This window comes from Daldinia loculata, assembly GCF_022478755.1.
Source record: "Daldinia loculata strain CBS 113971 unplaced genomic scaffold F4817scaffold_4, whole genome shotgun sequence".
NCBI classification, from domain to species: Eukaryota; Fungi; Ascomycota; class Sordariomycetes; order Xylariales; family Hypoxylaceae; genus Daldinia; species Daldinia loculata.
In genome coordinates, this window is record NW_026054858.1 from 107,422 (window position 1) to 134,328 (window position 26,907).

At 44.5% G+C, this 26,907-nt stretch overlaps 8 protein-coding genes across 8 annotated transcripts; 4 read left to right on the plus strand and 4 right to left on the minus strand.

The window, feature by feature from the left end:
- The first annotated feature begins 12 nt into the window (after positions 1–12).
- Positions 13–998, plus strand: F4817DRAFT_325186 (uncharacterized protein). Its single transcript, XM_049301739.1, has one exon. It carries the CDS (start codon positions 78–80, stop codon positions 570–572), a length of 495 nt encoding a protein of 164 aa, XP_049162848.1. The 5' UTR covers positions 13–77; the 3' UTR covers positions 573–998.
- Positions 999–1,258: 260 nt separating this feature from the next.
- On the minus strand, positions 1,259–2,340 carry F4817DRAFT_325187 (uncharacterized protein). The gene has a single exon (XM_049301740.1). It carries the CDS (start codon positions 1,980–1,982, stop codon positions 1,512–1,514), a length of 471 nt encoding a protein of 156 aa, XP_049162849.1. The 5' UTR covers positions 1,983–2,340; the 3' UTR covers positions 1,259–1,511.
- Positions 2,341–4,513: 2,173 nt separating this feature from the next.
- On the plus strand, positions 4,514–7,418 carry F4817DRAFT_325189 (uncharacterized protein). Its single transcript, XM_049301741.1, has 5 exons — positions 4,514–5,987; positions 6,054–6,569; positions 6,620–6,858; positions 6,923–6,969; positions 7,023–7,418. The coding sequence occupies exons 1-5, from the start codon at positions 4,816–4,818 to the stop codon at positions 7,320–7,322; spliced, it is 2,274 nt and encodes a 757-aa protein (XP_049162850.1). The 5' UTR covers positions 4,514–4,815; the 3' UTR covers positions 7,323–7,418.
- A 3,927-nt stretch (positions 7,419–11,345) lies between these two features.
- On the minus strand, positions 11,346–13,229 carry F4817DRAFT_325192 (uncharacterized protein). Its single transcript, XM_049301742.1, has 4 exons — positions 12,734–13,229; positions 12,190–12,674; positions 12,040–12,113; positions 11,346–11,981 (listed from the first exon to the last, which is right to left on the minus strand). Exons 1-4 carry the CDS (start codon positions 12,935–12,937, stop codon positions 11,611–11,613), a joined length of 1,134 nt encoding a protein of 377 aa, XP_049162851.1. The 5' UTR covers positions 12,938–13,229; the 3' UTR covers positions 11,346–11,610.
- A 524-nt stretch (positions 13,230–13,753) lies between these two features.
- On the plus strand, positions 13,754–15,422 carry F4817DRAFT_356128 (major facilitator superfamily-domain-containing protein; the record flags this gene model as incomplete). Its single annotated transcript, XM_049305755.1, has 3 exons — positions 13,754–13,929; positions 14,008–14,256; positions 14,327–15,422. The coding sequence occupies 3 exons, from the start codon at positions 13,754–13,756 to the stop codon at positions 15,420–15,422; spliced, it is 1,521 nt and encodes a 506-aa protein (XP_049162852.1).
- An 860-nt stretch (positions 15,423–16,282) lies between these two features.
- On the minus strand, positions 16,283–17,308 carry F4817DRAFT_311947 (oxidoreductase; the record flags this gene model as incomplete). The annotated part of the gene is made up of 4 exons (XM_049300066.1): positions 16,283–16,542; positions 16,606–16,885; positions 16,953–17,204; positions 17,264–17,308. The coding sequence occupies 4 exons, from the start codon at positions 17,306–17,308 to the stop codon at positions 16,283–16,285; spliced, it is 837 nt and encodes a 278-aa protein (XP_049162853.1).
- Positions 17,309–17,455: 147 nt separating this feature from the next.
- On the minus strand, positions 17,456–18,712 carry F4817DRAFT_176728 (serine hydrolase FSH). Its single transcript, XM_049298287.1, has 4 exons — positions 18,399–18,712; positions 18,313–18,331; positions 18,181–18,255; positions 17,456–18,123 (listed from the first exon to the last, which is right to left on the minus strand). Exons 1-4 carry the CDS (start codon positions 18,438–18,440, stop codon positions 17,603–17,605), a joined length of 657 nt encoding a protein of 218 aa, XP_049162854.1. The 5' UTR covers positions 18,441–18,712; the 3' UTR covers positions 17,456–17,602.
- A 34-nt stretch (positions 18,713–18,746) lies between these two features.
- On the plus strand, positions 18,747–26,841 carry F4817DRAFT_176763 (putative polyketide synthase). The gene is made up of 5 exons (XM_049298288.1): positions 18,747–20,767; positions 20,824–20,983; positions 21,033–25,497; positions 25,551–25,868; positions 25,922–26,841. Exons 1-5 carry the CDS (start codon positions 18,937–18,939, stop codon positions 26,762–26,764), a joined length of 7,617 nt encoding a protein of 2,538 aa, XP_049162855.1. The 5' UTR covers positions 18,747–18,936; the 3' UTR covers positions 26,765–26,841.
- Positions 26,842–26,907: the final 66 nt, after the last annotated feature.

Below are 26,907 nucleotides of genomic sequence, written 5' to 3' on the forward strand. Positions count from 1 at the left end.
GTCATTCCGATGCGCATCCGATTTAGATTTCTGAAACCCAACGACTCCGGTTCTTCTGACATCCGCATCACTTTCAAATGCTGGGCCTTGAACACGAGCAGAAGAACCCCAACTGTAAACTCGAATTCAATCGTTCCGCGCTGAAGAGAGACGGGTACAATGACGACAGTATCGATCGCGACTATGGAAAGAGCCGCGTTATTGGGAATAGGACAACACCGTATGACATACATTCCATCATGCACTACCCCGTCAAGAAGGGACATACGGTGAACGGCAACACGGAGATCGGGCTCAACACCGTCTTGTCGCAAGGTGACAGGCAATTTCTTATGGAATTATATCCTGCCGATCCTGAGCCAAAGTATAAGCATAAGCACAAGCATAAGGACAAGCCCAAGTCCAAGTTGTCGGAGCCGGTACTTGTGACCGAACCTACCACAACAACCGTTGTTAAAAGACCTCGACACAGGACCAAAGAGCAGCCCCCACCAGTCCGACTTCAGCTAGTGAATGAAGTTGTGGAAGGCGTCCACGTCGGGATCGGCAGCACTGCCAGGTACGTAAAGTGAAATTCCACGATTATGGTCATCACCGGCAGTCTTTCAGTGCAATATTCTTATGAAGTTGCTCTGTTACATACGTGGGCATGTATTGGGGGCGAAATTTGTCAAGAAGAGGTCCGGCAAAGAATAGTAACATGAGGTAAATGAGTTGTCGGTACCGCCTATCTAAGCAGATTTTTGAAATAATTATTTAAATTAGGTTAGAAGGTAGTTTATTATCATTTCCGGAAGTTGGTTATCCCTTATGTTAGGTAGGTACTTAGGAGGTAGGTAGTTTAGTTGTTTCATTCCACAATTTTCTATACTATAGTTGCAACGTTATACTCGAGGATCCGGTATGTGCACCGCGCTTTCGAGCTGCTATGAGACCAAATGAAAACTCCTGTCTGCGGAATACTTCTCAAGGCATTGTTACTTTTCTTTAAATCCGGATACTTGGCAATTCTTACTAGTTGACTTGTATTATATCCCTTCAACACTCCAGTACTCTTACAAGGAAGTCGGATCACGGCAAAGAAATAATTAGGTATCAATAACCTGTTGAATTAAATATCAGTTTTACGCTAATACGCGGTTGCACTGTATGAAATATTGAATTTGCGAATACTTAATATGATTGATAGGCATGTGTTCACGGTTGTAGGATTTATCTTATAAGCGGCACTTGTCCTACAACTAAAGCACGATATGATTGTATTTACGCGCGATACCTGTGAAACTGAGGGCGAATAATGATTAAAAACATATATGAGTCTTCGTAAGCTACCTGATGATAGTACATAAATCCATATTGACCTTCTAGATCTCATTGTACTCATTGGATTTTACCCATCTTAGACAATTTGCTTGATCATATCTTCGTCTGAATTATCATAAACGTGTATATCATTAGGTGATTCCAGGACCAGAGTATGGTACATGATAACTCATCTTTTATTGTATTTATTACAATGCGGCTACGATACCAACGAGCCCCGCTGCCGCTGCTGCAGCTAATGCGAAACCTGTTTCTTGTGGGTATGCTGCTCCCGCATCAGAGCTGGATGTGGAAACAGAAGACGCCTCAGATGAAGATGCGCCGGAAGTCTCTGTTGTGGGCGATTGGGTATCGGATCCCGAAGTCGTAGGGGAGACAACACTGGTGATGCTACTGATTACTGTATCCGTTTGGATAGTGGGGGAAACAGAAGTATCGGTTTGAATGGAAAGGGAAACGGACGTGTCGGTTTGAATAGACAGGACGCCGGTTGTGCCCTGGTCGGCTGCGGAGCTTAGAGACTCAACGGGGCCTCCGGGATTTGATGTTTGGCGCGGTTTTACATTGCGTTCCGCCGCCTTAATGGGCTCCGGGGCATAGGTTGCGGATGCTAGACTGCCTGCTAAGGCAAGGGTGGTGAAGATGAATTTCGTATACATGACGATTCGTTTCCGTCTGGTTACAGTGTGTAGTGTTCGTGAGATGATTATTGATGATTAAAGATAAAAACTGTAAAAGAGGCGACAATCTCTAAATATATCTTACATTCGAAATAGTTGCCCTTCCTATCGTGATCCGAATTCGTGATGCGGGGACCTTGAGGCGACACCGATTGACGTATGGGGCCATACTAACATGACGTCGGCGTAACCAGGGGTGCCTGATTACCCACGATTCGCAATTAAATGGTTCCGAGTTTTGATAGGATGGTTGAGATGATGAACTCCGGGGTAACACGGATGATTCGTCAACTACACAGCTCTAGCAGCTGAAAGGCTATCTCGGTCCGTACCTAGGTTGCATCGATTTAAGGAGCTGCCATCAACAGCTTAAGCTGTGTCTATCATCCCTTAAACTATCGATATTGACGTATGCACAGCAGAAGCTAGGTGTTTCAACTAAGGTGAATCTGGAAGTTACCAGAGAGATAATTGGATACAAAAGGTATACCGTATGCAATGCAATACGAGTTCAGCTACGTATTAAGAGGTAGACAGGTACCTAACATAAGATCGTCAACAGTAGCGTAGGGCAGTTCAATAGGGGTAGGGCATAACTAGTAGTTGATGTTCAGAAGCTTTCATTACTACAATACTACGTCTCAAAGTTGCTGAAGTCATAGTATTCCCAAAATAAGTTGCCAATGGTCGAAAGTAAAAGTATTAAATGTCCTGGAATGATTCGTATGATACCTGGGTTTCCGCCCCCAAAGCTGGCGGTCAGGCGGTTTGCGTATTGCTTGTCGATCACTCGGCTTCGTGTTAATACAGTGTCTAAACCATATTAATACTGTAAACACCTTTCGCCGTATGTATTAACCGTCACGGCCGTCCGCAGCCCTCCACCTTCAATCCCGTTCTTGATCGTGTTAGTCGACAGAGATACCGACCAATCCCCAACTCAACCACACTTAAGTCATTAAACGTTTAATAGAGGTCATTATGAACTGTATTAGTCTGATTTTCTATAGAAATCTAGGTAGTTGAACGGGTTCTAATGGCATAGTTGCGCGTGTTGTACTCGTTGCAAGCCCCGCAACCACAGGGATAAGGTGGATTTAAGCTGACTCTCTTTTCGTATATTTGAACTAAGACTCTTCACAATATGGTTCTAATCAATACTTGACAATCCGAATTGACACTCGACTATAAACGTTACGCCTCACAAGATAGGTTTCAGTCTCTGCTGTTCATGACGCCTGTCCTCCGCCCCGTTGGCGTTATTATGCCATACATCTCGCAAAGACCTATGTGCATAATTCAACGTTCTCAGCCTATCTAAGACTTACCACACCCAACACGAACTTACTGGCGATCTCGGTAATCTAGCTAAAGTAAGACGGATGGCAATATAAAGCTCGATGAACATAATACGTTTAGTAACTTCAAATGGTCTATGTAATCAGAATAGGTGCTTGGAGAATTGGTATCGCTACATAGCGGAAGCAGACTCTGACCTTGCTTAAAAAGCGTCTGACCGACCAACAGTATAGAAGGATCAAGCCTAGGAGTACAAGGCTGCAGTAATTTCACAGAAGGGTTGCAAGCCTGGTCTAGCCCTGGCCATTTGAAGAAGCCATCCACCTTATTGTTTTCCATGTACCACGCCACCGCATGTGTCAAGATGTAGGTAAGTTGGTAGGTTATGTACTCTCCCGACGAAGAGCCTTATAGATATCAATAAGATGATAAATAAAGACCGCATATGTACCTCCTAGTGTTTCCTACATGTAGGTCAATAAGCAAGAGAAGTAGATATATATACAGCTTAGGTAGTATTTAATGGGTTAATGAGCCAAAAATATAATATCTTCGATATTACTACTTAATGGTCGTTCATCTTGTCCTTCTAGCTGCTGAGAAGTATCTTCTTGTTACATCTAACATCTTCTTCTGTGTTATGAGTTAAGACACCTATCCGAACTTGCTCCTCGGATACTATGCTTGTTCAGCCGCACATGAAGTATTCCGCGCGACGAATTGCGCTGTTTTTGAGCCAAGACCCGATAGCCTTACCTGTCAGCAGCCAAGTACACATACCACTAATAGGATGGCAGTGTCATTAGCTTTATTCAAGTATCGATTTTAAGCTGGATTATGAAGATGATAGAATCCTGCTCTTGTAATAGAGCTGTGGCTTCTTCTACATAAGCATGGTTTTGAATACAGCACATGTCTGGGTATTTTCAGTCAAGGCCGTGTGGCACCAGGACAGTTTGGCGACGTGTACTTGAGTAAGATCCAATTGGATTCCAAGAGATGTAGTCGGGCGCTTATAACGAAGCTCGTCGGGCTCCATGAATACCTAAGTCACCCCTCGTTCCCCGATTCAAATCGGTGTCTCAATCTAGTCCGATTAGTTGATCGTGGCTGTGCGACACTCATTGCGTTCTCTTGGCCCCCCTGGTGGCTTGTTCGCTTATACATATGCTTATCAATTCTGATGTCCTTCGCGTGATGCTCTCCGCCGACCCCGGCCAAAGGGAACGCCCCAGCGCCAGCCAGCTGAAAGGGTTGACACTTTAAGCACACGTCAACTTAGTTTAGTTCACGTTACCTAGTCTTCGCCCGGAGAGTAAATCAGGCATTTCACTCTCCCATTAATCTTTTCTCGCCCTTTAATAAACTAGCGCGCCAAGGAAGTCTATAGTTAGCATCATGAGGCCTCATATTTGTTAGGAGGTATATGGTCATCTACAAACCCCCCATTGATTGGTATTTGTCTTCGATTTACTCTGCCGCCAACATCTTCTGGTAGAGAAATGATAGTTGTATGCATTATTCTATGATGTATTTACTCTATAACCTATTATGGCTTTCCATCCAGTGTTTACATTTGGCCAACGGCCAACTGGGCATTCGCAACTCGTCAACCGACCTCGTTCCTATCTATCAACCTTACTTATCGAACCTCAGAGAGAATCCTGCAACATTTAATCCTGCCCTTGGTGGACAGGACTGGGGGATGTGTTGCAACTTGGTTGTTAATGAAAGCCTCGTTATCGAAAACGATACACTCTATATTCGGCCTGGGCAAACCTTTTTCACGGGCACGATAAATGATCTTGAAGAGTTCCCTAGGTTTCCTTGCGGCGCAAAATATAATGGAACTTTATCGGCGCCTCATCAACAATTTTGGATGCCTTACTCGTGGTGTTACAACCATTGCCCCGGATGGCCTGTTACAAAGGCGAACGATCTCGGGAAGTGGCTGAAACCCCTGATTGCATTCATACTACCGTCGCTCATTTTTTGCCTTAACGTTCCTCGTCGCCGCCGCCTTGACCTACCGACTAGTTTATTCTCTGGTGGATCTATCGATATATCAAGTATCCCTCTGTTTATTATTAAAGTCCCTCTGGCTTCATCTATTGTTACGCTAGACATTATTATTTGGACATGCGTCGTCTTCTCAGTGGCCAGTCCGATGATCACGTCGGGTATTTATGAAGCGCTTCTTGATGCTCGAGTCTTGTCGTATCTAGAAAGTCGAAGTAAAGAAAACTCTCTTTCCGCTAAGGAGAAAGCTCATACTCTCCTTTCCATCTTGATAGGCAACCTTGATATTCAAGCTTGGCACTCGAGTAGCCTATTCGTACACAATATTCCTGGAGGCGTCTTTCGAAGAAGACCCGGTGCTCAACCCACGAAAACAAATATCGAATCAAGGATAGAAGTTCCACGCCCATTAGACACAATCACGCCAATCCACTCCCTCGATGCCAGTACTTCGAATACGCCAACGAAAATCACTACGATAGGGAGGTCTAAGCAGTCATCGTATAGTGTTCAGCAGCGCCGGAGTATTATTACTACCAAATGGCGGTTGTTAGCTATGCTTGACTCGCAAATTAGCTTTGGTACTTCAGTCGGCGCGCCAGTTCTTTTTTATATTGCGTCATTTATCTGGTCGGTATATGAAGTTCGCGAAGAACTAGGTTCCTAGTAAGTTGTTAGATGGCACTCCGTTGATATGCCTTTTATCTCTAAAACACTAACATTTAACAATAGTGTCACGGCGCACCAATTGGCTGCTGGAATGTTCTGGATGACGATACCTCACGTCGCTCTCGTTAGCTGTCTTCTTCTTGCTGGGAACAACCCGAATATATGGCAAAATGCTGTTGCTGAATCCCTACTCATTTCCGACCCCTTTACCCCTATAGATTCCCTAAGATTGGTAGACACCGATCTGGAGTCTGATCCCGGCGGGGTTCGAAATCTTCATAGCGTAGAGTTTACTTCGAAAGATCCAAGAGCGATCAGATATACTAGATCAATTACATCCAGATTGGTGAACCGCTTTTTTGGGTTGGCTTACAAGGAGTCCAGGTTCAAGCCAGCGTGGATGTGGAATAGGGGATCTAACAAGGCCATGTGGATCGCGAAGCTCGGTGACGAGTATCCATATCTCCGAGGAATGCGGGAGGAAGTACTAGACAGAAACTTCAAAAAGGATCTCTGGACCTCAGGCTTTTATGGATTTACCCTTTACTTCGTACCAACATTCTTCAGCGTACTAGTCAGGTATTGTCTTAAGGTCTATCCTGTAAATTTTCCTGCTAACTAATGTCAAGCTATACTACTCCTCGGCCTGGATTTGGCTGCCGTTCCCTTCTCGTGTTTGCCTACGGCCTATCACAACTGATCCTCCAGCTTCTGTGGCTACTGCGATGGTACTTCTCCAAGGGTGACACGGCCGGCAATCCTAACAACACGTGGTATACGGTAGTAAAGTCAGCTTCAATCTACCTATGGTACTTGATGTTTTTATTTGCAATCTTTATTGGAGCTTTCACTAGTATTGGGGGGACAAGTAAGTTAACCACGCGAAGATATACTAGCTCTAGTTGCCATAAGCAATACTAACCTTCATGTAGTATTCGTACTTACAAATGTCTTAACTAATTGCTTCTGTGCGGTCCCGGTATGTTAACCTGAGTATCTAAAAAGGGGGGTGCTAACCAAACTACTCCACAGGCTCAGTACTGGCGAGACCGCTGGAAAAATCCCGAAGCGCTTATATTCGTCGATGACTCTACTTGGGAACAGTTATACTACGCCGAGAAGTGGTGGTTTCCAGCTGGTGTTGTTGGCGTTGTTTTCATGACGATTGTTGCTTACATCGGATGGTGGTATCAACGGAGTCTGCGCCAGCGCTACTGTGACTTGGTAAGCAAGATTGACCACGTTAACGACATCGAATTTGAAGACGAAGTATCCGATACCGATGTTGATCATATCAGGGAGGAAGCTACTGAAACGATCCGTAATACCTAATAAAAAGGATACAATTTCTAAGATGAAGGCAGTAAACCATTTTCACTATAATATAATTTATGTCGTAGATAAAGTGTTTTGAATTATATACAGGAACCTCATAACGTAATATCACGGGAGTATCATACAAAAGGCTATTTTGCTATCCAAATCGTGTTGTTACTTAAGTACCTCTTATTATGGTATCTCAAAATATATATTCGAGGAACGTAATGGGAGATTCGGTATGGCCAGGGGTAGAGATACCAATTAGACATACATTTCACGCTAACATGATATATGCTATATTAGGGGTAGACGTTTTACTAGTTATCTTAAGCAAACAACTAGGCCTAGATGGCTTCTAGCTCTATAATAGACACATATATTCCTCTTCCTTTCAGTCATTGTAACCTTGAAGATCATTTACCGCTGGTAATACTCTCGCCTAGTTTCCAATCGCCCCGGGTTAAAGAGTCCGTCAGGATTCTATAACATAGCATACTTTCAGTATGTATAGATGTAGGCTCCCATAGTCAGTATAGGATTCCTGGCGGAAAAGCCAAGTTATTTCCTTGATTCTTGCCCTACCTCATGAGAGGGTCTACAACATATAACGCACTCTAGTCTATAAATCTACCTGTAAAGTTAAGTCTATCGTAGGTATATAGGGCTTTTGAGACTCAAACATAAAGTTATTAACTACTGGGCGCAGTGTGAGAATGGGTAACTTCCGTTGAGTTCTATAACTCTGTATCGAATTTAGGTATCTTTACCTCCATAGCCTTAATAGAATATTAAAGTAGTTTCTTTTCTGGTACTCCTTCGGGAAGACCCTGTTACACTCTGGAGTCCCTAGATACCACTACAGCCCTAATGTAAGATATAATCTTATTCCTTTTTCTTAAATATGTCGATTACTCCATCTAGTTCGTCTTCTTATTGTCCAGATGCCGGACGTGGTCAATCTGTCGGTGGGATGTCTATCCATTGCATCACGATTTCTTTCTTCTTAAATTCCTCGAAAAAAAGATAGCTGCGTAATTAATTCTATATCACCAATGGAGTAGGGAGGGTGCTATGTTCCGTGTCTTAAGGCCATTCCCACTCCCACGAATATAAATCGTATAGCTCATTTTACCCCTATAATCACACAACACACTCTTAGTAACAAAAACAGTCTCGGCCTTCGCTTATCAGTTATAGTACCCAGCTTCATTTACTACAACCAGTTAGAAGCTGTTAAGGGTCTAGTTGTCTCTTAGTATGAGAGGTAAAGCTTTGAGTTTACTTAGGGCCATCGGACAAGAACTAATTGAAAGAAGCGTAAGGAAGATACCAAAGATCATCCGCTTTAAGAAGAACTACATTTAATTAATGGACTTACTAGAGGTTTCATTATTTGATCTTAAACATTACTTTAATAGATGATTTACCTACCTCCTGAGAAGTACCTAAGGTAAGTGTATAAGAAAAACATCATTAGAAAGAAAATTACTTGATTTTCACATCGCCTTTATTAGCTTAACTAATATATAAAAATCCTTCTCATCAGCATTTCTAAGATATAATGACTACCTGAAGAGTTACAGATGCAGTTTTGTAGTAAAAAATAATGTTGGTTAAGTCTAAATACTCACGTTTGAGGCGTATTAAATTCCTACTCCGTTATTCGATCATCCCGAAAGGAATAGGTGAGGAGAATGAACGGTAACATTACGGTTCTAATGGATACTGGAGCTTGGCTATGTGTCTCGTGACGTATACCAATCTGATATCTATATCATGCTGTCTTTCGAGCCGTGCCACTGACACCTATGAGCATACACCATCATCCCGCCACTAGGAATCCTGTTTGTGTAACTATGAATCCTTCCGCCTACTGTCGCTTTGGTCCTCCAACTGGTGGTAAGACAGTATGCAGTCTCCAAGCAGATATGTATACGGTAGGCGTTTATTTGGGAGTCCCGCTGTAGGTAGTTACCTATTTATAAAGGCTTTATTTGCTGAAGGACTCGTTCAATCGGTAGTTGGCGGCATATAGCCTGCACTGTCCGGGGTTACATCTATTTCAAGTATGCTTAAACCTCTATGTCGGGTATTTTCCGGCTGTAACACACCATCGGTACGAAAGTGCTGGAATCCTTCGACTGGGTTTATCGGTCGCGGAGATGTACTCCGTAAGACGATCTACAGGTCGATGCAAAACACATCGGTTTGGAGATAAGATCGGCCTAGCACAAAAAGAGAGACCGATGCAGTATAAGCCCGCAGGCTGTGCGCTTACTGAACGATAGCCGCCTGCCAAGATTAATTTACATGCAGCCTTATGTCTTGCCTACCCGTCAGCGGAACTAGCTAGGGGGGTAGACTGGGGTATATCATGATCCAATATAATGTGTAAGTAAATTTAATTCGATAAGATATCACAAAATTGACATATACAGTCATTACAGAGCCATCGAACTAGAAAAGCACGAGGGTTATGATCACCGACACCGTAGCTGAGGTTGTTTGAACTGTGTGCCGCGTCAGCATTATGATAAAGATGTAATGCATCGCTTTACAAGTCCGTCTCAGCACTGATGCTTGACTTATTTCAAATAAATGGTCGTTTTTCTGCTCGTGAGGTGCCATTCTACGTCGAAGTGGACTAATTTGGGTTACCTCGAAGGATTCGCTCTTGTAAATTTTTCATGTGCTTTCGTGGCGCAATTGTCACATTGGGTAGCTCTCGGAACACGAATTAACCCCCAAATGACCTACGTCTTAGATCCTCCACGTAGGCCCAACACGAGGCCTAATGTGAGGTGGACAACATAGAGTGTACCGGTAGTCGCTGAATCGCTGAGATAAGGTTGCAAAATCACAAAGTAGGTTAGGTACCATAGTGGGGTAGGGGGGGTACTTAGAACCGTTCTAAAATTACGAAACCGTTCCCTATACTAGGACCACCATATAAGGAGCATTTAAATGTAAACGTTGGAATAGTTCTATTGCTAGAACAGTTCTGTATAATAGAACGATCTTGCTATTCACGTGACTTTCACGTGAAAAAGTGGGGTAAAAGTCAAAAAAATCAAAAAAATTAGAAAGACTGGTCCTCGAACCCACAGCTCTTGCGTTTGTGTAACCATAAACCCCACAATTAATTGATAAGGTTTAAAGTTTAAACGTTTGAGCTAATGGGACGAGGTAGCCAATCTCATCGAATTATTTCAGAATGCAATTGATTTAATTTTAGTCCTTATAACCTTTACTTCGGAAAAAGTAAAATTTTGACTTGGAAAAAAAAATTTAAAAAAATTTTTTTTTTCCGTTCTTAAATTTAAAAACGTTCTTTAAGGCGGAATAGTTTCGAATAAATAAAACGTTTATTTTAAACCGGCCCCACAAAAATTAAACATTGACCCACTATTTCCGGATTCCAGCCAATCAGAAGCCTTAAAACCCGAAAACGTTCTTTTATACAAAACCGTTCTTATTTTAGAACGGTTTTTAAAAACCCCCCCCCGCCGGTATGGTACTTAAAGATCCCAAAAAGGAAGAAGAATGCGAGCTAGGCTTCTTATAGTTACATACTTATATATTAAGTAGTACTGATTCATACCTTATTGCGTGACTTTATGCGGGGAGTCTTGTTAAACCTGAAATCTGAAATTTACTGAAATGAAACTTATAGGTTACCTCTGTCTCTAATTCTGCGCTGCTGGGGACCTAATGTAACCGGTAAGGACCAGTAATGAAGTGGAAATAAGCATTGGAATTTGGAAGCAATCCTTACGCCTCAAATCCTCTTGGGGGCCCTGCAAAGGCCCTGTAAAATCCTGCTAAACTGCCGCTTTTCTAGCCGGTGTGCAGTCTTACATACAGGTAGGTACATTGCTTGATGGTAACCCGACCCCCTCTAGTTGTGGTCCGTGCTTAACACAGCTAGAAGGCTAACTCGGGGCTGATTATGTCTCAACTGCCGGATCGTGGCTACGGGCTACGGGCTAACAGTGTGCATAACTTAGAGAGTATTTGAAGATTTATGGGGAGAAATACGTGTGAATACAATATTTTGTAGTTATGTAATATTAGTTACGAGGTTGATAATTCTCATCTTTATTTCTCGTTACACTAATACAATCCATAATATTGAAGCCCGGCGTCAATAACTAGAACATTATAACTCGGTTTCGGCCCATCCAACGCTTTGTATGTGCGTAAAATCCCGTAGGTACCTCCTATGTAACTCATATGTACCTAACCTAATCTTAGTACCAGTAGAATGCGTCACCTTGAGCACGTAAAGTAGGTTAGGTACTTATGCCACCAAAACGTCACGACGAACATGAATCCCAGCGTGTTGAGTATGTTCAATGCTCTCCTCGGTCCCCGCAAACTGCGCAGTTGCCTTGGTTTGCGTAAGGTACGGGTTCGCATTAGAGAGGATTTCAGGGTGTTTATGAAAGGAGTCAGTTGACCGTCCGACGAGTTCATCTCCGTCTTCATCGTGAAACGGCCGATTATTACTTGAAATTCCAGTCTTAGAGTGATGAGAACGAGTGCTGAGAAGACTCCAAGCACCATCGCGGTAGGCTCGTTGGGCTAGGAAAAAGATACTCGGGAGGCTAACACTGATGATGGATATAGCGATCTCCGAACCTAACCAGAGAATCGGTGTAGAAACCCTGTCTATGTATGGATCATTAGACGGCAAATTAGTTATATTTGGTAGATAAAAGAGTCTTACATGTCGGATCCTTTTCAACCTCGTCGCCGGCTTCAATAATGGTGACAAGGCGACCAATGGATACCACAACGACGCTATGGACTTGTATCAGCTAAGTGGGAAGGTATAGGGGTTGTCGAGTCATCCAAAAGGGGGAAAAGAGCAACTCACAGGTATCCACATATGAAGACCCCTAAAATTTGAATTTTACGTATCGTCTTCATATGCAATTTCCATAACATCGGCAAGGGCATCACTAGGATAATAATGTCGATAATAAGACTGGTTATACCGCTACCCATCCAGAAGCGGCCGGTGTTAAGACAATGCCCTTCTAATGCGGTGTCCCAGGCTTTTGCGATAGGAGTGCACATGAATGTGACGTCTAGCAAGATCGTGACGAGCCATATGACGTTCATAGCATGCACCAACCACAATGCATACCTGAACCGAGAGTTCGTTGAACCGAAAACGCGAGCGTAGAAGAAAAGAGCTGAAGATTTGGACACTGCAGTCCCCGTGTCAAAAATGTAGTAGACAACCCAGAGTAACTTCAGAAATGGCTTGAGATTTTCCGGTGGTATTACTTGAACATGAAGTCCAAGGCCAAGATCAAGTAGCTTTAACCCCATTATACAAACTGCGATATTTAGTACCTAATATCAATTAGCCAGAGTTAGGTACCGTGTGGCCGAAGCCTTATAGGGGCCCCTACCGCACCCGCAAATGCCGTCCAGTCGTCCCACCAGAACTTGTTAGGGGTTTTTGACATGACAGACGCTGGCATTAGAGCCCGAGACCAGGCTCGAACGAGTACCACTACTGTTGGAACAACCATCATGGCAATGAGAAGCTTTCTCAGCTCGTCTTGTTTGGTGTCATTGGGGTTAAAATCGGGTTGAGTTTCCGCTGAAGACATTTTGGGGTTTGAACTCTCATTGACGAACTTGTGGTGGTGGATGGCCTATTGGAGATATTTTGGTAAGAATAATGGAGGAACTCGGGAGAAAGGTGTTGGGAAAATAAGTGGCTGTTAAAACAGCAGGACTATTGGAGGATATGGCTCATACATAATACTGTTAACTACGGTTCCCAATACGTGATTGGATACCTACATGTCTACATAAGAGGATGATATTATGCCTTTAATATGCCTTCGATTAACAGGTACCTCATGTATGTAACGACCGGGAATTGTGCTACCCGATCAAGAATCAAAACCCGACTGGTTTGAGGGCAGCTGATTGGCGGGATCGTATATGCCTACACCAACATGTAGGGTAACATGTAGGGTAACACAACATGAAGTACAGCAATCAAGGGCTGAATTTTGAATATTGGCTATAAACAGTGAAATCTCAAGTTCATGTATATCCCTGCTTGTTTGCTTTCAGAATGATACCAATACCTAGTACTTTAGGTGCCTAAGGTAACAAGCGTACAGTGTCTTAGAGTACCTATTTATGGACTGGTGATACGTATAAGTTCTTTACCGCACAATATTCTCATTCTTCTCTTCGTGAGGTTTCTACTGAGTCGCTAGAATATTTTGTATAACGAAAGCATTCAAGTTAACTTTGCCATGTCCGTTCTAGAGAAGATTCCCTCTTCCCAGCTCGACCCCTCGCGGGAAGAGCAGACGGAGGTTAAGGCTCAAAACTTGAACACGGATGTGGAGACTGCGAACAATAAGCAATCCTCAGCCGGAGATTCACCAGTTCGAAAGCTAAAGCCCATGTCTTGGTTCTTCGTCGTATTTTCCTTGCTGGCTGCCCTATTTCTCTTTGCACTTGATAACACCATCGTCGCCAATATCCAAGAAAATATCATATATACGCTTGGAGGCATTGAAAAACTGCCCTGGATTTCTGTCGCGTTTGCTTTAGGCGCTGTTGCAACCAATTTGCTCTGGTAGGTACATGCCCTAGCCTTAGGTACTTACGTACATAAGGCTTCATTCATAGTTATCATGATTAACCAAGAGCGTAGGGGCCAGTTATACTCTCATTTCGAGAGCAAATTACTTTTCGTCTCCAGTGTGGTCATATTCGAAGTTGGCTCCGCGCTTTGCGGAGCTGCCCCGTCACTCGATGCACTCATAGGCGGTCGGGCTATCTGTGGCATCGGAGGAATGGGCATATATCTAGGGACAATCAACATGGTATCAGCCCTAACAAATGATCAGGAACGGCCCATGTACCTGGGATTTGTTGGGCTAACTTGGGGTATCGGCACAATGTATGTATACCCCTTTACACCCAACCCTTTAGCAGGATAGAAGAGCAAGGTGTACTAACCCCTAGAACAGTCTTGGGCCTATAATTGGCGGCGCATTCACTGACAGCTCTGCCACATGGAGATGGTCATTCTATATTAACCTCTGCATCGGAGGTCTTGCTGCCCCTATTTACTTATTCCTCCTACCGGTCGCTGATCCTCACCGAGGCCAAAGCTTTCTTTCACGGGCAAAGAACCTGGACTTGGTAGGGTCAGTGCTCAGCGCCGGCGCGATCACGACCCTCGTGATGGTCATTTCATTCGGCGGTAGTGTCTATGCCTGGAACAGTGGTCAAACAATCGGCCTCTTTGTCGCGACGGGAGTTCTCTGGATCGCTTTTGTACTGCAGCAGCGCTTCTCCTTGCTCACTAAGCCCGAAAGCCGCCTCTTTCCCACCTCACTTATAAAATCTTGGGAGATGGATATTATCTTTGCTCAAATGGCTAGTGCGCAAGTCGTCGTTACGATCCCCATTTATTTCATCCCGATCTACTTCCAATTTGCCAAAGCGGAGTCCGCCTTGAGAAGTGGTGTCCAGCTTCTCCCGTTCGTCTTGCCACTAGTCTTTGCCGTTATGATAAACGGAGCGGTTATGGCCCAAGTTGGATACTACATGCCATGGTATGTAGTCGGCTCAGCTCTGGCATTATCTGGAAGCGTGTTGCTTTATACTATTGACATCAATACGACCGATGCTCGCATTTATGGGTACTCTATTCTAACCGCCTTTGGTGTTGGCCTCTTTTCACAAGCTGGGTTCGCAGTTGCACAGGTGAAAGCGGCGCCCCAGTTGCTCTCGCAAGCGGTAGCTTTCATTGGAATTGGCCAAATCAGTGGTATTACACTAGCATTGGTAATATCCAACAGCATTTTCTTGAACGAGTCAACCGAGAAGATTGCCAGTATCTTACCTGATATGCCGCGGAGCGCTGTTCAACAGGCCGTTTCAGGGGTCGGGGGAGATTTTTTCAACAACCTCACTTCGGACCAGCGACAGCGTGTTTTAAATGCCATAATAGAAAGCATTGACAATACGTTTATTTTGGTTATCACAGCCAGTGCACTATCCCTTGTCCTCTCTGCCTTCATGAAACGCGAGCGACTTTTCGTCACTCCGCCAAAATGAGATACGGGGAAGAGTTACGGAATACAGATTACTATCAAGTATTATAGCTGACATGTCAAATTCTTGCTAGCAAGAAACGTTTCCTATTTCTACCCATTTGCATCCAGTAAATTATTTAATTGGTGTCTCGAAAGAGTTTCTGTTAAGAGTTGGGGCTCTTCTCCTTTTCCCCTTCTTTTTTCTTCACTTATAACCCGGCTATATAGATGTTTCGAAATTCAAAACGTGTGCCTTTTCTAAGTTTATTATAGTATAGTGAATATATATAAATACGGACTATTCTAAGTAAAGTTGCCTAGGAAATAATCAAGAAACTCTCTCTGCAAGGTCACTTGGGTTGTCTAACCACACCCAGGGGCAAAATCGCGTTAAACACACCCGGGAATGACCACCGAGCCAGTCACTTTAAACAGGGGCTCCTCTATAGTAGTACTCTGTCTTCTACATGTAGCACCTTTATGCATTGCAGTTCTCCTACCCTTTCTATAATAGAGGAAGGTTTCATTTCGGAATAAGGGTTAGAAATAGGCCGAGACAGATTCGGAATCAAGATGCGAGTGCACTACACCACTCTATATGCTACACAAAGACATCGGTAACGCAACAATATGATGTGCTGTTGTGTCAGCACGTAAAATTTCTCGTGTCCCGATAGTAGCCGGTTGGAATAATCCGCAGTGACGATATTCTTTGCCATCCTCTTCCCGGTCGTCCCCCTCGCCAACGTACCGTCACATTCACAGATGGACTCATAAAACAGATCGTAGCCAAAATAAGACCTAATCTATTCTTGTAATACAATAGGGCTACTCTACTAGCTAACTACCTGGACATAACCTCCAAGGTTGTACCCTGTTATTTTAAAATAGCCGTACAGTCGTAGTTACAGCAGCATCAACAAGCAGGCTAGCGCCATTGATGTAGCTGGCTGCTGGGCTACACAAAAATGTAATGGTATCAGACACCTCCTCGCACTCAGCTGCACGTTTGATAGGGACGATGGCCGAGATGATGCCCTGTACCTCGGGGTTCTTCTGTATCTCTATATCCAACAATGGTGTGCGTACCCAAGTTGGGCACACAGCATTAACACGAATCCCCTCAGGAGCGTGGTCGAGGCCTATCAGATATTAGTTATCACTTCCGAGAGACTCTAAATTCGGTGTTTTTTTGTGATACGAACCTGCCATCTTGGTGATTCCCATGAATGCATGTTTTGAAATAGTGTAGCAACCTTTGCCCGGGAGACCAACAAAGGAATTAGCAGATGCAAGGTTGACGATGGCACCGCGTCCAATGTCACGCGTTCCATTCCTGCTGCTCCAGGTCTTGGGTTCCTGCTTGCGCATCGCCGCAATCTGGGCACGCACACAGATCAAATTGCCGCGGGCATTAATGTTCATGATGCGGTCAAAATTGTCGACGTCGATCTCAGCTACAGGGGCGTTGACGCCGTTGTCAACCTGAGTAAGACGAGCGAGATGTTAGAGATTATGGTATGGTACTAGCTTAGTATTGCATCTCACTTACACCAGCTGCATTGACGGCGTAGTCGAGGCGACCAAATTCTTTGACGACAAAATCTACCATGTCCTGGACTGACTGGGCATCCTGGACGTTCATCGTAAAGGTTGTGGTTTGGTAGTCTTTGTTACTCGCATACTTTTTGCTTTCTTCGGATGAGGCTTTCGCTGTGTCCTCATTCTTGTCCGCAAATACGATAACCTTTGCGCCAGCCTCAGCAAGAGAGAAAGCCGCTTCTCTGCCGATGCCGCTGCCGGACTGAAGTACAGTATGTTAGCGACTCTTGTATATACCCGCGGGACAGGTAATATCCATACCCCTACAACGAGGGCGATACCGTCAAGTTGGGTACTAGTAATCATTGTGATGGCTTGGCTAAAACTTAGGTTCAATAAGAGCTCAGTGTGAAAAATGGAGAATGTGGTGGAGATGAGAGTTGGAGGAGGCTTGCTTGAAAGGAGAAAGCACTTTTAAAAGGTCCACGATTACAGGGAGAATCAGTAGGAGCAGCAGCATGTAAGGAATAAAGAAACGTTGCTCTGTACTCCAATAAGCTGTTAAGTGATAGTTTCAAGAAAAACCATTTCCATTAATTTTAATTAGGAAAATGCAACAGGTACCTCCTTACGTCGCCCTGATAATATCTAGGTCACATCTCAATTGCATCCGAGCTGAGCCAACATGCGTCGTATCACATTGGCCGACTCTATTAAGCCTTCTTTATCTCTTGACCCTGGTACTTCATGACCACCACCATGAATATGTTCGTACCTATTCTCAGACCTACATAGTCTGCTAAGCGCCAGAGCCTGACCAGGTTCGATTTTGTCTTCGGCTCCCCAAATGTGGACAGTTGGAATATTAATCGGCACCTCTCCGGCCTTGACAGGGGTAGTGGGGTGGGAATAGTGAGTAAGTGGCGTCCCTGCGTCGATGAAAGGGGGCCGACCAGAAAAGAAAATCCCACATCGGAGACCGGATTCTCGGAGCCGTAGTTCGTCGACAAATATAGCACATGCTAATGAAACCCCTTGGGAAAAGGCAATGATCCCGTCGAATGGTCCGTCGGTCTTGATGTATTTTTCCAAGTCTTCAACTGCTTTTTTGAATGATTCTGCATTGTGAGGTTTGTAATACGCAAAACACAAATCCTCAGATGTTGCAAGATTCTCGATCCCTAGAATCTATGTCAGCTCGTTAGTTCATTTGTTAATTAGTTAAATCTTATGCTTACCAAGTGCCCTATGCTGTGCCACCACACCTTCGACAAAGTCGTACGTATGATCTCCCCCCAATTCATGGCGTAGCGCTGCTACAACTCATTTAGCTCCAGGCATTCCGACGTAGTACTTCCAACCCTACCTACCGATTTGGAATTCGAAGATCTGTTAACAGATTGTTAGCTCATCACCATATGTAAAACAAAATGGCCTCGTAACTCTTAAGACAGACTTTACTATTGGTCCCTGCACCATGGAGGCAAAGAAAATGCATTGTCAAGGTATTATCAAATGCTCCGTTGCGATACGTTAGGTGCCTAGGTAGGTGGTTTGTACTAAGAATCTAGAAGCTGTGAAGTCACCCATCCGCCGGCAATATGCATGGTTCTTATAGTTTTTTTTCTCTCACAAGGTCTTCAGTTATTAAACATTAATTGTATATTACGTATTATTTCTTGATTTCTGTACGTTAATATTTCCCGTTTACAGCCCGTGTTTGTAATACATACCTAGGTAGGTAGGTAGTAAATAAAGTCAATGTTTCTATCGGTTGTGGGCACTTGGACTATGATTTGGCTACGGAAAGCTCTATCGGAAGGAAATACACCTTTTTGTTCGTAATAAACGTTGCTCAACTTATTGTATTGACCAGTGACATAGGCGTGGCTGGTTCTATAAGTTTAAAATCGCATATTATATCACAGGAAGGAGGGTTTCCTCTGATAATTCTCTTCTCCTTTTTGAGGCTCATATTTCATGTTTTTGTGTTTATGCAATTTCTTACTCGAACTCTTCTTCGGCCTGTCCCTACGATGCCCCCTAGGTCTTTCGAAGAGGAGCCTATTGCGGTATGTGGGCTTTCTCTGAAGTTTCCGCAAGATGCCTCCTCAGAAAAGGATTTCTGGACTATGATTCTAAACAAGCGGAGTGCAATGACGACGTTCCCTCCGGACCGCCTAAATGTAGACGCATTCCATCACCCTACTCAGCGCCATGCCCTCCGTACACGGGGTGCTCACTTCATCAAGGAGGACCTTGGAGTGTTTGATGCCAACTTTTTCTCGCTAACTCCTACGGAAGCTTCTGCTATGGACCCGATGCAACGCATTCTGCTTGAGACAACATACAAAGCGTTCGAAAATGCTGGTATACGACTTGAAGACGTAAAGGGTTCAAGATCTTCTGTTCACACGGGTTGCTTCACAAACGACTATCTACAACTGATACTAAAAGACTCTGAAAGGCTTCCCCCATATGCAGCAGTTGGAGCTACACAATCCATGCTAGCAAATCGACTAAGCTGGTTCTTTGATCTCCGCGGACCTTCAGTTAACTTGGACTCGGCTTGTTCAAGTAGTGCGATGGCTGTCGACCTTTCTTGTCAGTTATTGCTCGGCGGTGTTACTGATATGGGTGTTGTCGCTGGCTGCAATTTGCTACTAGACCCTGATTACAGTACTATCCTGAGCAACATGCAAATGCTATCTCCTGATGGTCGATGCTTTACCTTTGATCATCGTGCGAACGGGTATTCTCGCGGTGAAGGTGTCGCGGTTGTCATACTAAAGCGTCTTTCCGATGCACTTCGCGACAACGATACCATACGAGCTATCATAAGGTCTACCGGTACTAATCAAGATGGTCGAACGCCTGGAATCACCCAACCTGACCTCAAAGCTCAGGCTCAACTAATCCGCGAAACATACAAACGAGCGAACTTAAGCATGGAACATACGCGGTTCTTTGAGGCACACGGAACGGGAACAGCAATTGGAGACCCAATAGAGATTGGTGCCATTGCAGATTGTTTCCATAAGCATCGCAACTCCTCCGACCCCCTTTATGTTGGCTCTGTCAAAACAAATATCGGTCATCTTGAAGGCGCCAGCGGTATTGCAGGGTTGATTAAAGCAATCCTCGCCGTAGAGTCCGGCATAATACCACCAAATACAAATTTTGAATCGTTAAATAGAAAGCTTGCGTCTTACGACTACGTGATAACTCTGCCGACGGAGCCAATAGCTTGGCCTCCTTGCGAGGTCCGAAGGGCGTCTATCAATTCCTTCGGATATGGCGGGACAAACTCTCATGTCGTTATCGACGACGTTTCTAGTTACCTGAGACATAAAGGTTTAGTAGGGAACTTTAGAACGTCTAATCCATACTTCCGGGCCAAGAAGCTTCTCTGCTCAACGACCATAGAAGGATTTCCAAAGCTTCTTGTTTGGTCTGCTTCTACCACGACTGCTACTCAACTCATGGTTTCTACGTGGGAGAAATATTGTTCCAAGATGCTCGACATTGATGCGATGCCGTCGGTTTCCGATATTGCATATACTCTTGACTCTCGTCGGACCTCACTATCGGCAAAGTCGTTTGCAGTTGTTTCAGCTACTTCAGATATGCGAGCTCTTGTAAGGCTCGCTTCTACCCCCATAAATACTCCAAAACAGAGTCCTCGACTGGCATTCGTTTTCACTGGTCAAGGTGCCCAGTGGTACGCCATGGGGAAGGAACTCCTGATGTACCGGGACTTTTTAGAAAGCATTCAGGCCGCAGAATCTATCCTCGCGGGTATGGGCTGCTGCTGGTCTTGTCGAGGTAGGTCGGCTCAAGTTCAATAAGTCCCTAGAATACCGCTAATCAAGTCGTGGTAGACCAACTTTTGAAAGACGAGAAAGAATCGATGATAGATCACCCGAGTATTTCTCAATGCCTTACTGCAGTCGTCCAGATGGCGTTAGTTGATCTCTTAAGGTCATTTGGCATTAGCCCTGTTGCTGTTGTTGGTCACTCAATGGGGGAGATTGCTGCAGCGTAAGACTGGCATCCTTCCGTATGATTACTCCTACTGAAGTTTAAGTAGCTACTGTGCAGAGCTTCTAACACGGGAGTCCGCTCTACGTATCGCCTATTACCGTGGATACTTTACCGCTACAATTTCTAAGCAAAGCTGCTGCAGAGGAGCTATGCTAGCTGTGGCCATGTCTGCTGAAGAAGTATCCAACTACTTCAATGATATGGGTTCCGATCATACTAATATAGACCTCCCTCTGGTAGTCAGTTGTATCAACAGTCCCTGCAGTACAACGGTATCAGGGGAGGAATCTGAAATTGAAAAGCTTAGACGGATCCTGGAGAACAAAGGTATTTTCGCACGACGACTACGCGTTCCTGTTGCCTATCACTCTCCTCAGATGGATCTAATCGTATCCGATTGCCTAAAGCACTTTGGGATCCTTAAATCACCCCAACCAAAAACCAGCATCAAGATGGTCTCGTCAGTCACAGGCTCTATTTTGACCAGAGAAAGGGCTTGTGAAGGGACCTACTGGACAGCCAATCTAGTCTCCCCTGTTTTATTTTCGCAGGCTGTGGAGCGACTATGCAGAGATTCCGCTCTGTCGCTTCGTAAGAAGATTGATGGTAGCCATCACGAAGCAATCGTAGTTGACAATCTTATCGAAATTGGTCCTCACGCAGCTTTGCGTCTTCCTATTGAAGAAATCTTTGAGACCCTACCTCGGAGAAAATCGATCAAGTATCTGTCTGCGCTGTATCGTAAACAATCCGCTTCGGTTACACTCTTAAGATTGCTGGGGCAATTGCATTGCAGCGGTGTTCCCATCGATTTACGGCGCGTAAATGACCCGGAGCAGCCATTTCGAAGATCCCGAATTTGTCTCGCCGACGCGCCAGAATATCCATTCGACCACTCCACGAGATATTGGTGCGAGAGCCCCCTTGTTCGGAACTATCGTCTTAGAGCACATGGCCACGTCGAGCTTCTTGGTTCCCCTAGCCGAGATTGGAATCCACTAGAACCTCAATGGCGATGCTACGTTCAAGTTTCCGATATGCCATGGCTCGTAGACCATAAGCTGAACGGGAGAGCCGTTTATCCAGCTTCTGCCATGATTGCTATGGCTATACAAGGAGTTTCACAGCTTGCGAACCGATATCAGAATATGATCAGCTTTACTTTACACAATGTTCGATACCAATCTGCTATTGCAGTTCCTTCTGAATCTGACGACTTGGAGACGAGGTTACAGTTAAGGCCTCTTAAAGTCACTTCTGCGACCCGAAGCTCTTGGGGTTTCTCTGTATATTCGGTAACTTCTGGTCATTGGGCTGAGAACTGCTCTGGGGTGATAGAAGTTCACTACGAAACAGAATTATGGACTGAAGAGGATAGGCAGAAGTCTCACCATTATAAGGACCACTTCCAAAAACGAGATACACAGTGCTGTAAGGTTTTCGATTCAATAGAGATATACAACAACTTCATCAAGTACGGGTTCCACTATGGACCTTCATTTCAAGGGATTACGACGGTGAATCATGACGGCACTGACACTCTCACGGCAAGGTTAAGTTTGAGTAGCTCTACCGCGGGCAGTTCATTTGTCATTCACCCGGGAACGCTTGATTCCTTTCTTCACCTTGCTTTAGTGTCTTTAAGTGGAGGAGACAAAATAATTCCAACTCAGGCCATATCTCGCATCGATAAAATCTGGATCTCGGCAGAAGGATTTAACTCGCCGCACGAGTCCATCCAAGCTTCGGCAAAATTTGAGGGTGAGACAGCAAGGACCAAGCTTTATTCTGGGTTTGCATTGTCGGACGATAAAGAACATCTAAGGTTGGTAGTCGAAGGGCTTCAAACTACTGTTATCGCTTCCGATGAAAGACCCGAAGAAATTGCTGGCCACGACCAATTTTGGTGTAGTGTCCAGACAGCTGTGGATGTCGATGCCTTGTCAGGTACAAGGATTTTGCAACGACTAGAGTCAATTTGCGGACCTGACTCTCTTGGGCCGGGCGATTTCTTTAGTGATCTCAGACGCTACCTATACTTTATGGTCAAAGAGCTCCGTAGGAGTGTGACCATGATGGGCACTGATCCTACGAAACCATACCTGAAAAGATATGTGAAGTGGATGGATTGGCAGTTAAGCACAACAATTGATGATTCATCTATAACGGATGATGGCTCACTCCGAATTCGAGTTGCGAAGCATGGGTTCCTTGGAAGCTTCATCCTCAAAGTTGCTGATAATGCCCTAAACGTCTTACAAGGAAAATCCGATATGGTACAGCTATTTTTTGAGGATAATCTCGTAGGAAGATTCTATGAAGAGCTATTGGCGAGCTCTATATGCTACCAGAAACTTCAAATCTACTTGGCAGACCTTTCTTTCAAATATCCCAGCCTGGACTTTCTTGAAGTTGGCGCTGGTACAGGTTCTTTTACTGAACATATACTCAAAGGAGTTTCGTCGAGTACCGAGTCTCCTGTAGAGAGATTCAATAGCTACTACTATACAGACATCTCCTCTACATTTTTTGAGAGTGCTCGAGAACGATTTCAAGCCTATTCTCGGAAATTGAAATTCGCTATCCTCAATGTTGAACAAGATCCCCTGAGCCAAGGATTCAAGGAGAATACGTTCGATGTCATTTCGGCATCTAATATTCTTCATATCACGGACAATCTTGATCGTACACTTCAAGGACTAAGAAAATTGTTAAAACCGGGGGGCAAGTTCTTTCTTCACGAGTACATACACCCAGAACGAATTGACGCCGGGTTTATCTTTGGCTTGCTGCCGGGATGGTGGCCAGAAACAGACGAAACCCGTACAATGAGCCCCCTTCTAAATGAGGAATCCTGGAACATTTTACTGCGCCGAAATGGCTTTTCAGGTGCAGACTTCATCCTTCGCGACTATGCTGATGAGGAATCTCATTTGATGAGCATCATTTGTGCGACAGCAACAGAGCCTAGAGATGCTGTACTTCCAGACATAGCCATTGCGGTCGAACCTGGCTCAAGTGTCCAAGAAGACATGGCGATCGTTTTAGCCTCGAAACTTTCCGCCGAAGGCTTTCGCGTGATCCGCATGGATTTATCAAAAACTCAGGAAGACATTTCTTCTCTTGGAAGCGTTATCACGCTGTTCGATCTAGAAGAGGCCATTCTCTCCCGATTAGATGAAGATAACTTCGAATCGCTCAAGTCACTTTTGTTAAGGGCTTCGAGGATTCTTTGGGTTTCCAAGGCGGATACATTTCCCCCAACCCCAAGCCACGGGATGATAGAAGGCTTCGCAAGGGTCTTCCGGATAGAAAACATCAACTGCAAGCTGGCTACCCTGGCCCTAGAGACGAGTTCTAATTCACAAATAGAAGATTGTGATCATATTCTCTTCGCTTTAAAAAATATTATGAAGACCCAAGGCTTGGAGCAACCCGAGGATTATATCGTTGTAGATGGTTTTCTGAAACTGAGCCGAATATACGAGAACATAGAGTTCAAAAAAGGAATCTCAAGGAACCTTCTAAGAGAAAGACTGGTCACCGAGAGTGTAAAAGACGCGAGGCCTTTTACAGTCACATTCTACGACTCAGAAAACATCCCGAAACCGCAAATTACGGAAGATAACTCTACCTTCTCACCTATCGGCCCCGAGGAAGTCGAAATCGAAATTAAAGCTATTGGCCTCGGTCCGATTGATTTTTCAATCCTTTCAGGCAAGACTTCCAACATTAATGTTGGTCGAGAATGCGCTGGCATCGTGACCAAGGTCGGCGCCAACTGCGATATCGCTGTAGGAGATCGCGTATGTGCTTACGGTACCGATCTACTTCGCTCCACGAGCCGAGCCAAGCGAAATCTTGTAGCTAAGATACCGGAATCTCTGTCCTTCGAAGAAGCTTCTACGTTGCCGCAGGACTCCTGTATTGCCAATTATATTGTACGAGAAGCTAGAATCCAGCGTGATGACCTAGTAATCGTACGAGGTGGTGATACGAGACTTGGAAGGGCAACACTAGATGTATTAAAAAAGTACGGTCCAAAGCTATGCGCAACCATTTCGACGCCAGGTGATGAACCCCTTTTCAGCGGCGTTCAAAAGCTCACAGAAAGCTGCTTTACCGAATCGTTTAGATCGTGTTTTTCGAAGAAAGCTAGCGTTGTACTGGACTTCTTGAGCACCGATATGCTACAGCTGACAGAATGTGTGTCAAAGTTCGGCCAGATTTTGAGCATCAGGGAAGTCCCAGATGATAGTCCGGTTCCAATGAGTTTCTTCGAGCTACCAGCCACTGTCGGTTTTCGAATATTGGATGTAGTTGCAGTATTACAACATCAACTTGATCGATTGGAAATGCCCTTTTCTGAAGTCAATGAACCGACTTCGATCCAACCTTTCCACGTAAAGACAATTGACCTCTCTGTTATTGAAACGGTTTCTTCCCATATAAGAGGTCTTGATCGTGAAGAACGGATTGTCATCAAGTATGATGACGAAAGCCAAATACAGGTGAGCCTCCGCTTTCTCTTAATCTAGGGTAACTAAGGCTAATACCGCTAAAGATTCACCGACAATCTGTAAAGGGTGATCTATTCGATCCATCTGCCAGTTACGTGATCTCCGGCGGTCTAGGAGATCTTGGAAGATGCATAGCTGAGTGGATGGTGAGTCGCGGTGCTCGTAATCTCATTCTCTTATCACGCTCCGGCCCACGCAACAAGGCAGCCAGTACAACAATTCAACACCTAGAGCAGTCGGGTGCTAGAGTTTACACACCAGCATGTGATATTTCAGACCATTCATCACTTCAAAGGGTCCTGCAACAACTTCAAGATATACCTGCAATCAAAGGATGTGTCCAAGCTGCGGGTGTTCTCAAGGTGAGCAGAACGAAGAAGAATTGGTTAAAATTATGAGCTAACAAAACTAAAAGGATATTATGTATGAGAAGATGAGTTTTGAAGATTGGAAAGTTGCAATTGATCCCAAAGTTCGCGGCTCTTGGAACCTGCACGATCTTCTTCCGAAGGGGATGGATTTCTTCATTTTGACGTCTTCAATCACCGGAATCATGGGTCAACCAACACAGATCAATTACTCGTCAGGAAATACTTACCAAGATGCCTTGGCGAGATACCGCCTTTCGCTTGGTGAAAAGGCTGTCTCTCTAGATCTTGGCCTCCTTTCCACCGGTGGAATGCTATCTCAAAACAAAGGTCTAGCCGAAAGATTTGCTGCAGAGAATGTCTACACAGTGCTGTCTGAATCAGACATATTGGCTCTGTTTGATCATTTCTGTGATCCTAACCTTGGTTTAGACCAAATCCCGGCACAAATAGTTTCAGGAATCATCAACCCATCCTTGCAAGATAGGCGAAGTTCCAGCTTTCCCCTGGCATTCCATCATCCCTTCTGGAGCCACACTCTTGTTCAGAGTGGTAATGGCCAAGAATCAGGAGAGAGTCCGGACGCCACCGTCAGCGTAGGTCGTGCATTGGTTTCCGCGAGTTCCGTTGCAGAAATGGGCGGAATCGTAGCCGGCGCACTTGCGGACCATATCTGCAGTCTAGTCAGAACTCCCCGAGAAAACATCGACTTAGAAGACCCACTGCGTATGGCTGGGGCTGACTCTTTGAGTGCGGTATACCTTCGCAATTGGATTAAGAAGGAATTTGCGGTGGATGTCGCAGTTTTTGACATTCTAGGAGATATGTCGATCATTACACTCGGAAATTCCATTGCTAGTGAATGGCAAGCAGCTAGAGTTGTAAGTTAAACTAGATGTTTAGAGCCTCGATCACTGTATCTTTAGAATAGAGTATGGCGCCAGATTCGCTCATTTGGTATATTGCTTCAGTGCAGCATGCTTCCATGTATCCCCCCTATATATGGTACCCAATTCACACAAGATGGGTAATA

What these genes read in the sequence shown, in the direction of transcription:
- F4817DRAFT_325186 (XM_049301739.1), top strand. Translation starts at nt 78, where the DNA reads ATGCTGGGCCTTGAACACGAGCAGAAGAACCCCAACTGTAAACTCGAA.
- F4817DRAFT_325187 (XM_049301740.1), bottom strand. Translation starts at nt 1,982, where the DNA reads ATGTATACGAAATTCATCTTCACCACCCTTGCCTTAGCAGGCAGTCTA.
- F4817DRAFT_325189 (XM_049301741.1), top strand. Translation starts at nt 4,816, where the DNA reads ATGCATTATTCTATGATGTATTTACTCTATAACCTATTATGGCTTTCC. An exon ending in CGCGAAGAACTAGGTTCCTA is followed by an intron (nt 5,988 to 6,053) that starts GTAAGTTGTTAG and finishes ATTTAACAATAG; the next exon opens with TGTCACGGCGCACCAATTGG. An exon ending in ATTGCTTCTGTGCGGTCCCG is followed by an intron (nt 6,970 to 7,022) that starts GTATGTTAACCT and finishes ACTACTCCACAG; the next exon opens with GCTCAGTACTGGCGAGACCG.
- F4817DRAFT_325192 (XM_049301742.1), bottom strand. Translation starts at nt 12,937, where the DNA reads ATGTCTTCAGCGGAAACTCAACCCGATTTTAACCCCAATGACACCAAA. An exon ending in GGACGGCATTTGCGGGTGCG is followed by an intron (nt 12,675 to 12,733) that starts GTAGGGGCCCCT and finishes AATTGATATTAG; the next exon opens with GTACTAAATATCGCAGTTTG. An exon ending in GTCTTCATATGTGGATACCT is followed by an intron (nt 12,114 to 12,189) that starts GTGAGTTGCTCT and finishes ACAAGTCCATAG; the next exon opens with CGTCGTTGTGGTATCCATTG.
- F4817DRAFT_176728 (XM_049298287.1), bottom strand. Translation starts at nt 18,440, where the DNA reads ATGCATTTTCTTTGCCTCCATGGTGCAGGGACCAATAGTAAA. An exon ending in GGCACAGCATAGGGCACTTG is followed by an intron (nt 18,124 to 18,180) that starts GTAAGCATAAGA and finishes CATAGATTCTAG; the next exon opens with GGATCGAGAATCTTGCAACA.
- F4817DRAFT_176763 (XM_049298288.1), top strand. Translation starts at nt 18,937, where the DNA reads ATGCAATTTCTTACTCGAACTCTTCTTCGGCCTGTCCCTACGATGCCC. An exon ending in ATGACGAAAGCCAAATACAG is followed by an intron (nt 25,498 to 25,550) that starts GTGAGCCTCCGC and finishes ATACCGCTAAAG; the next exon opens with ATTCACCGACAATCTGTAAA. An exon ending in AAGCTGCGGGTGTTCTCAAG is followed by an intron (nt 25,869 to 25,921) that starts GTGAGCAGAACG and finishes CAAAACTAAAAG; the next exon opens with GATATTATGTATGAGAAGAT.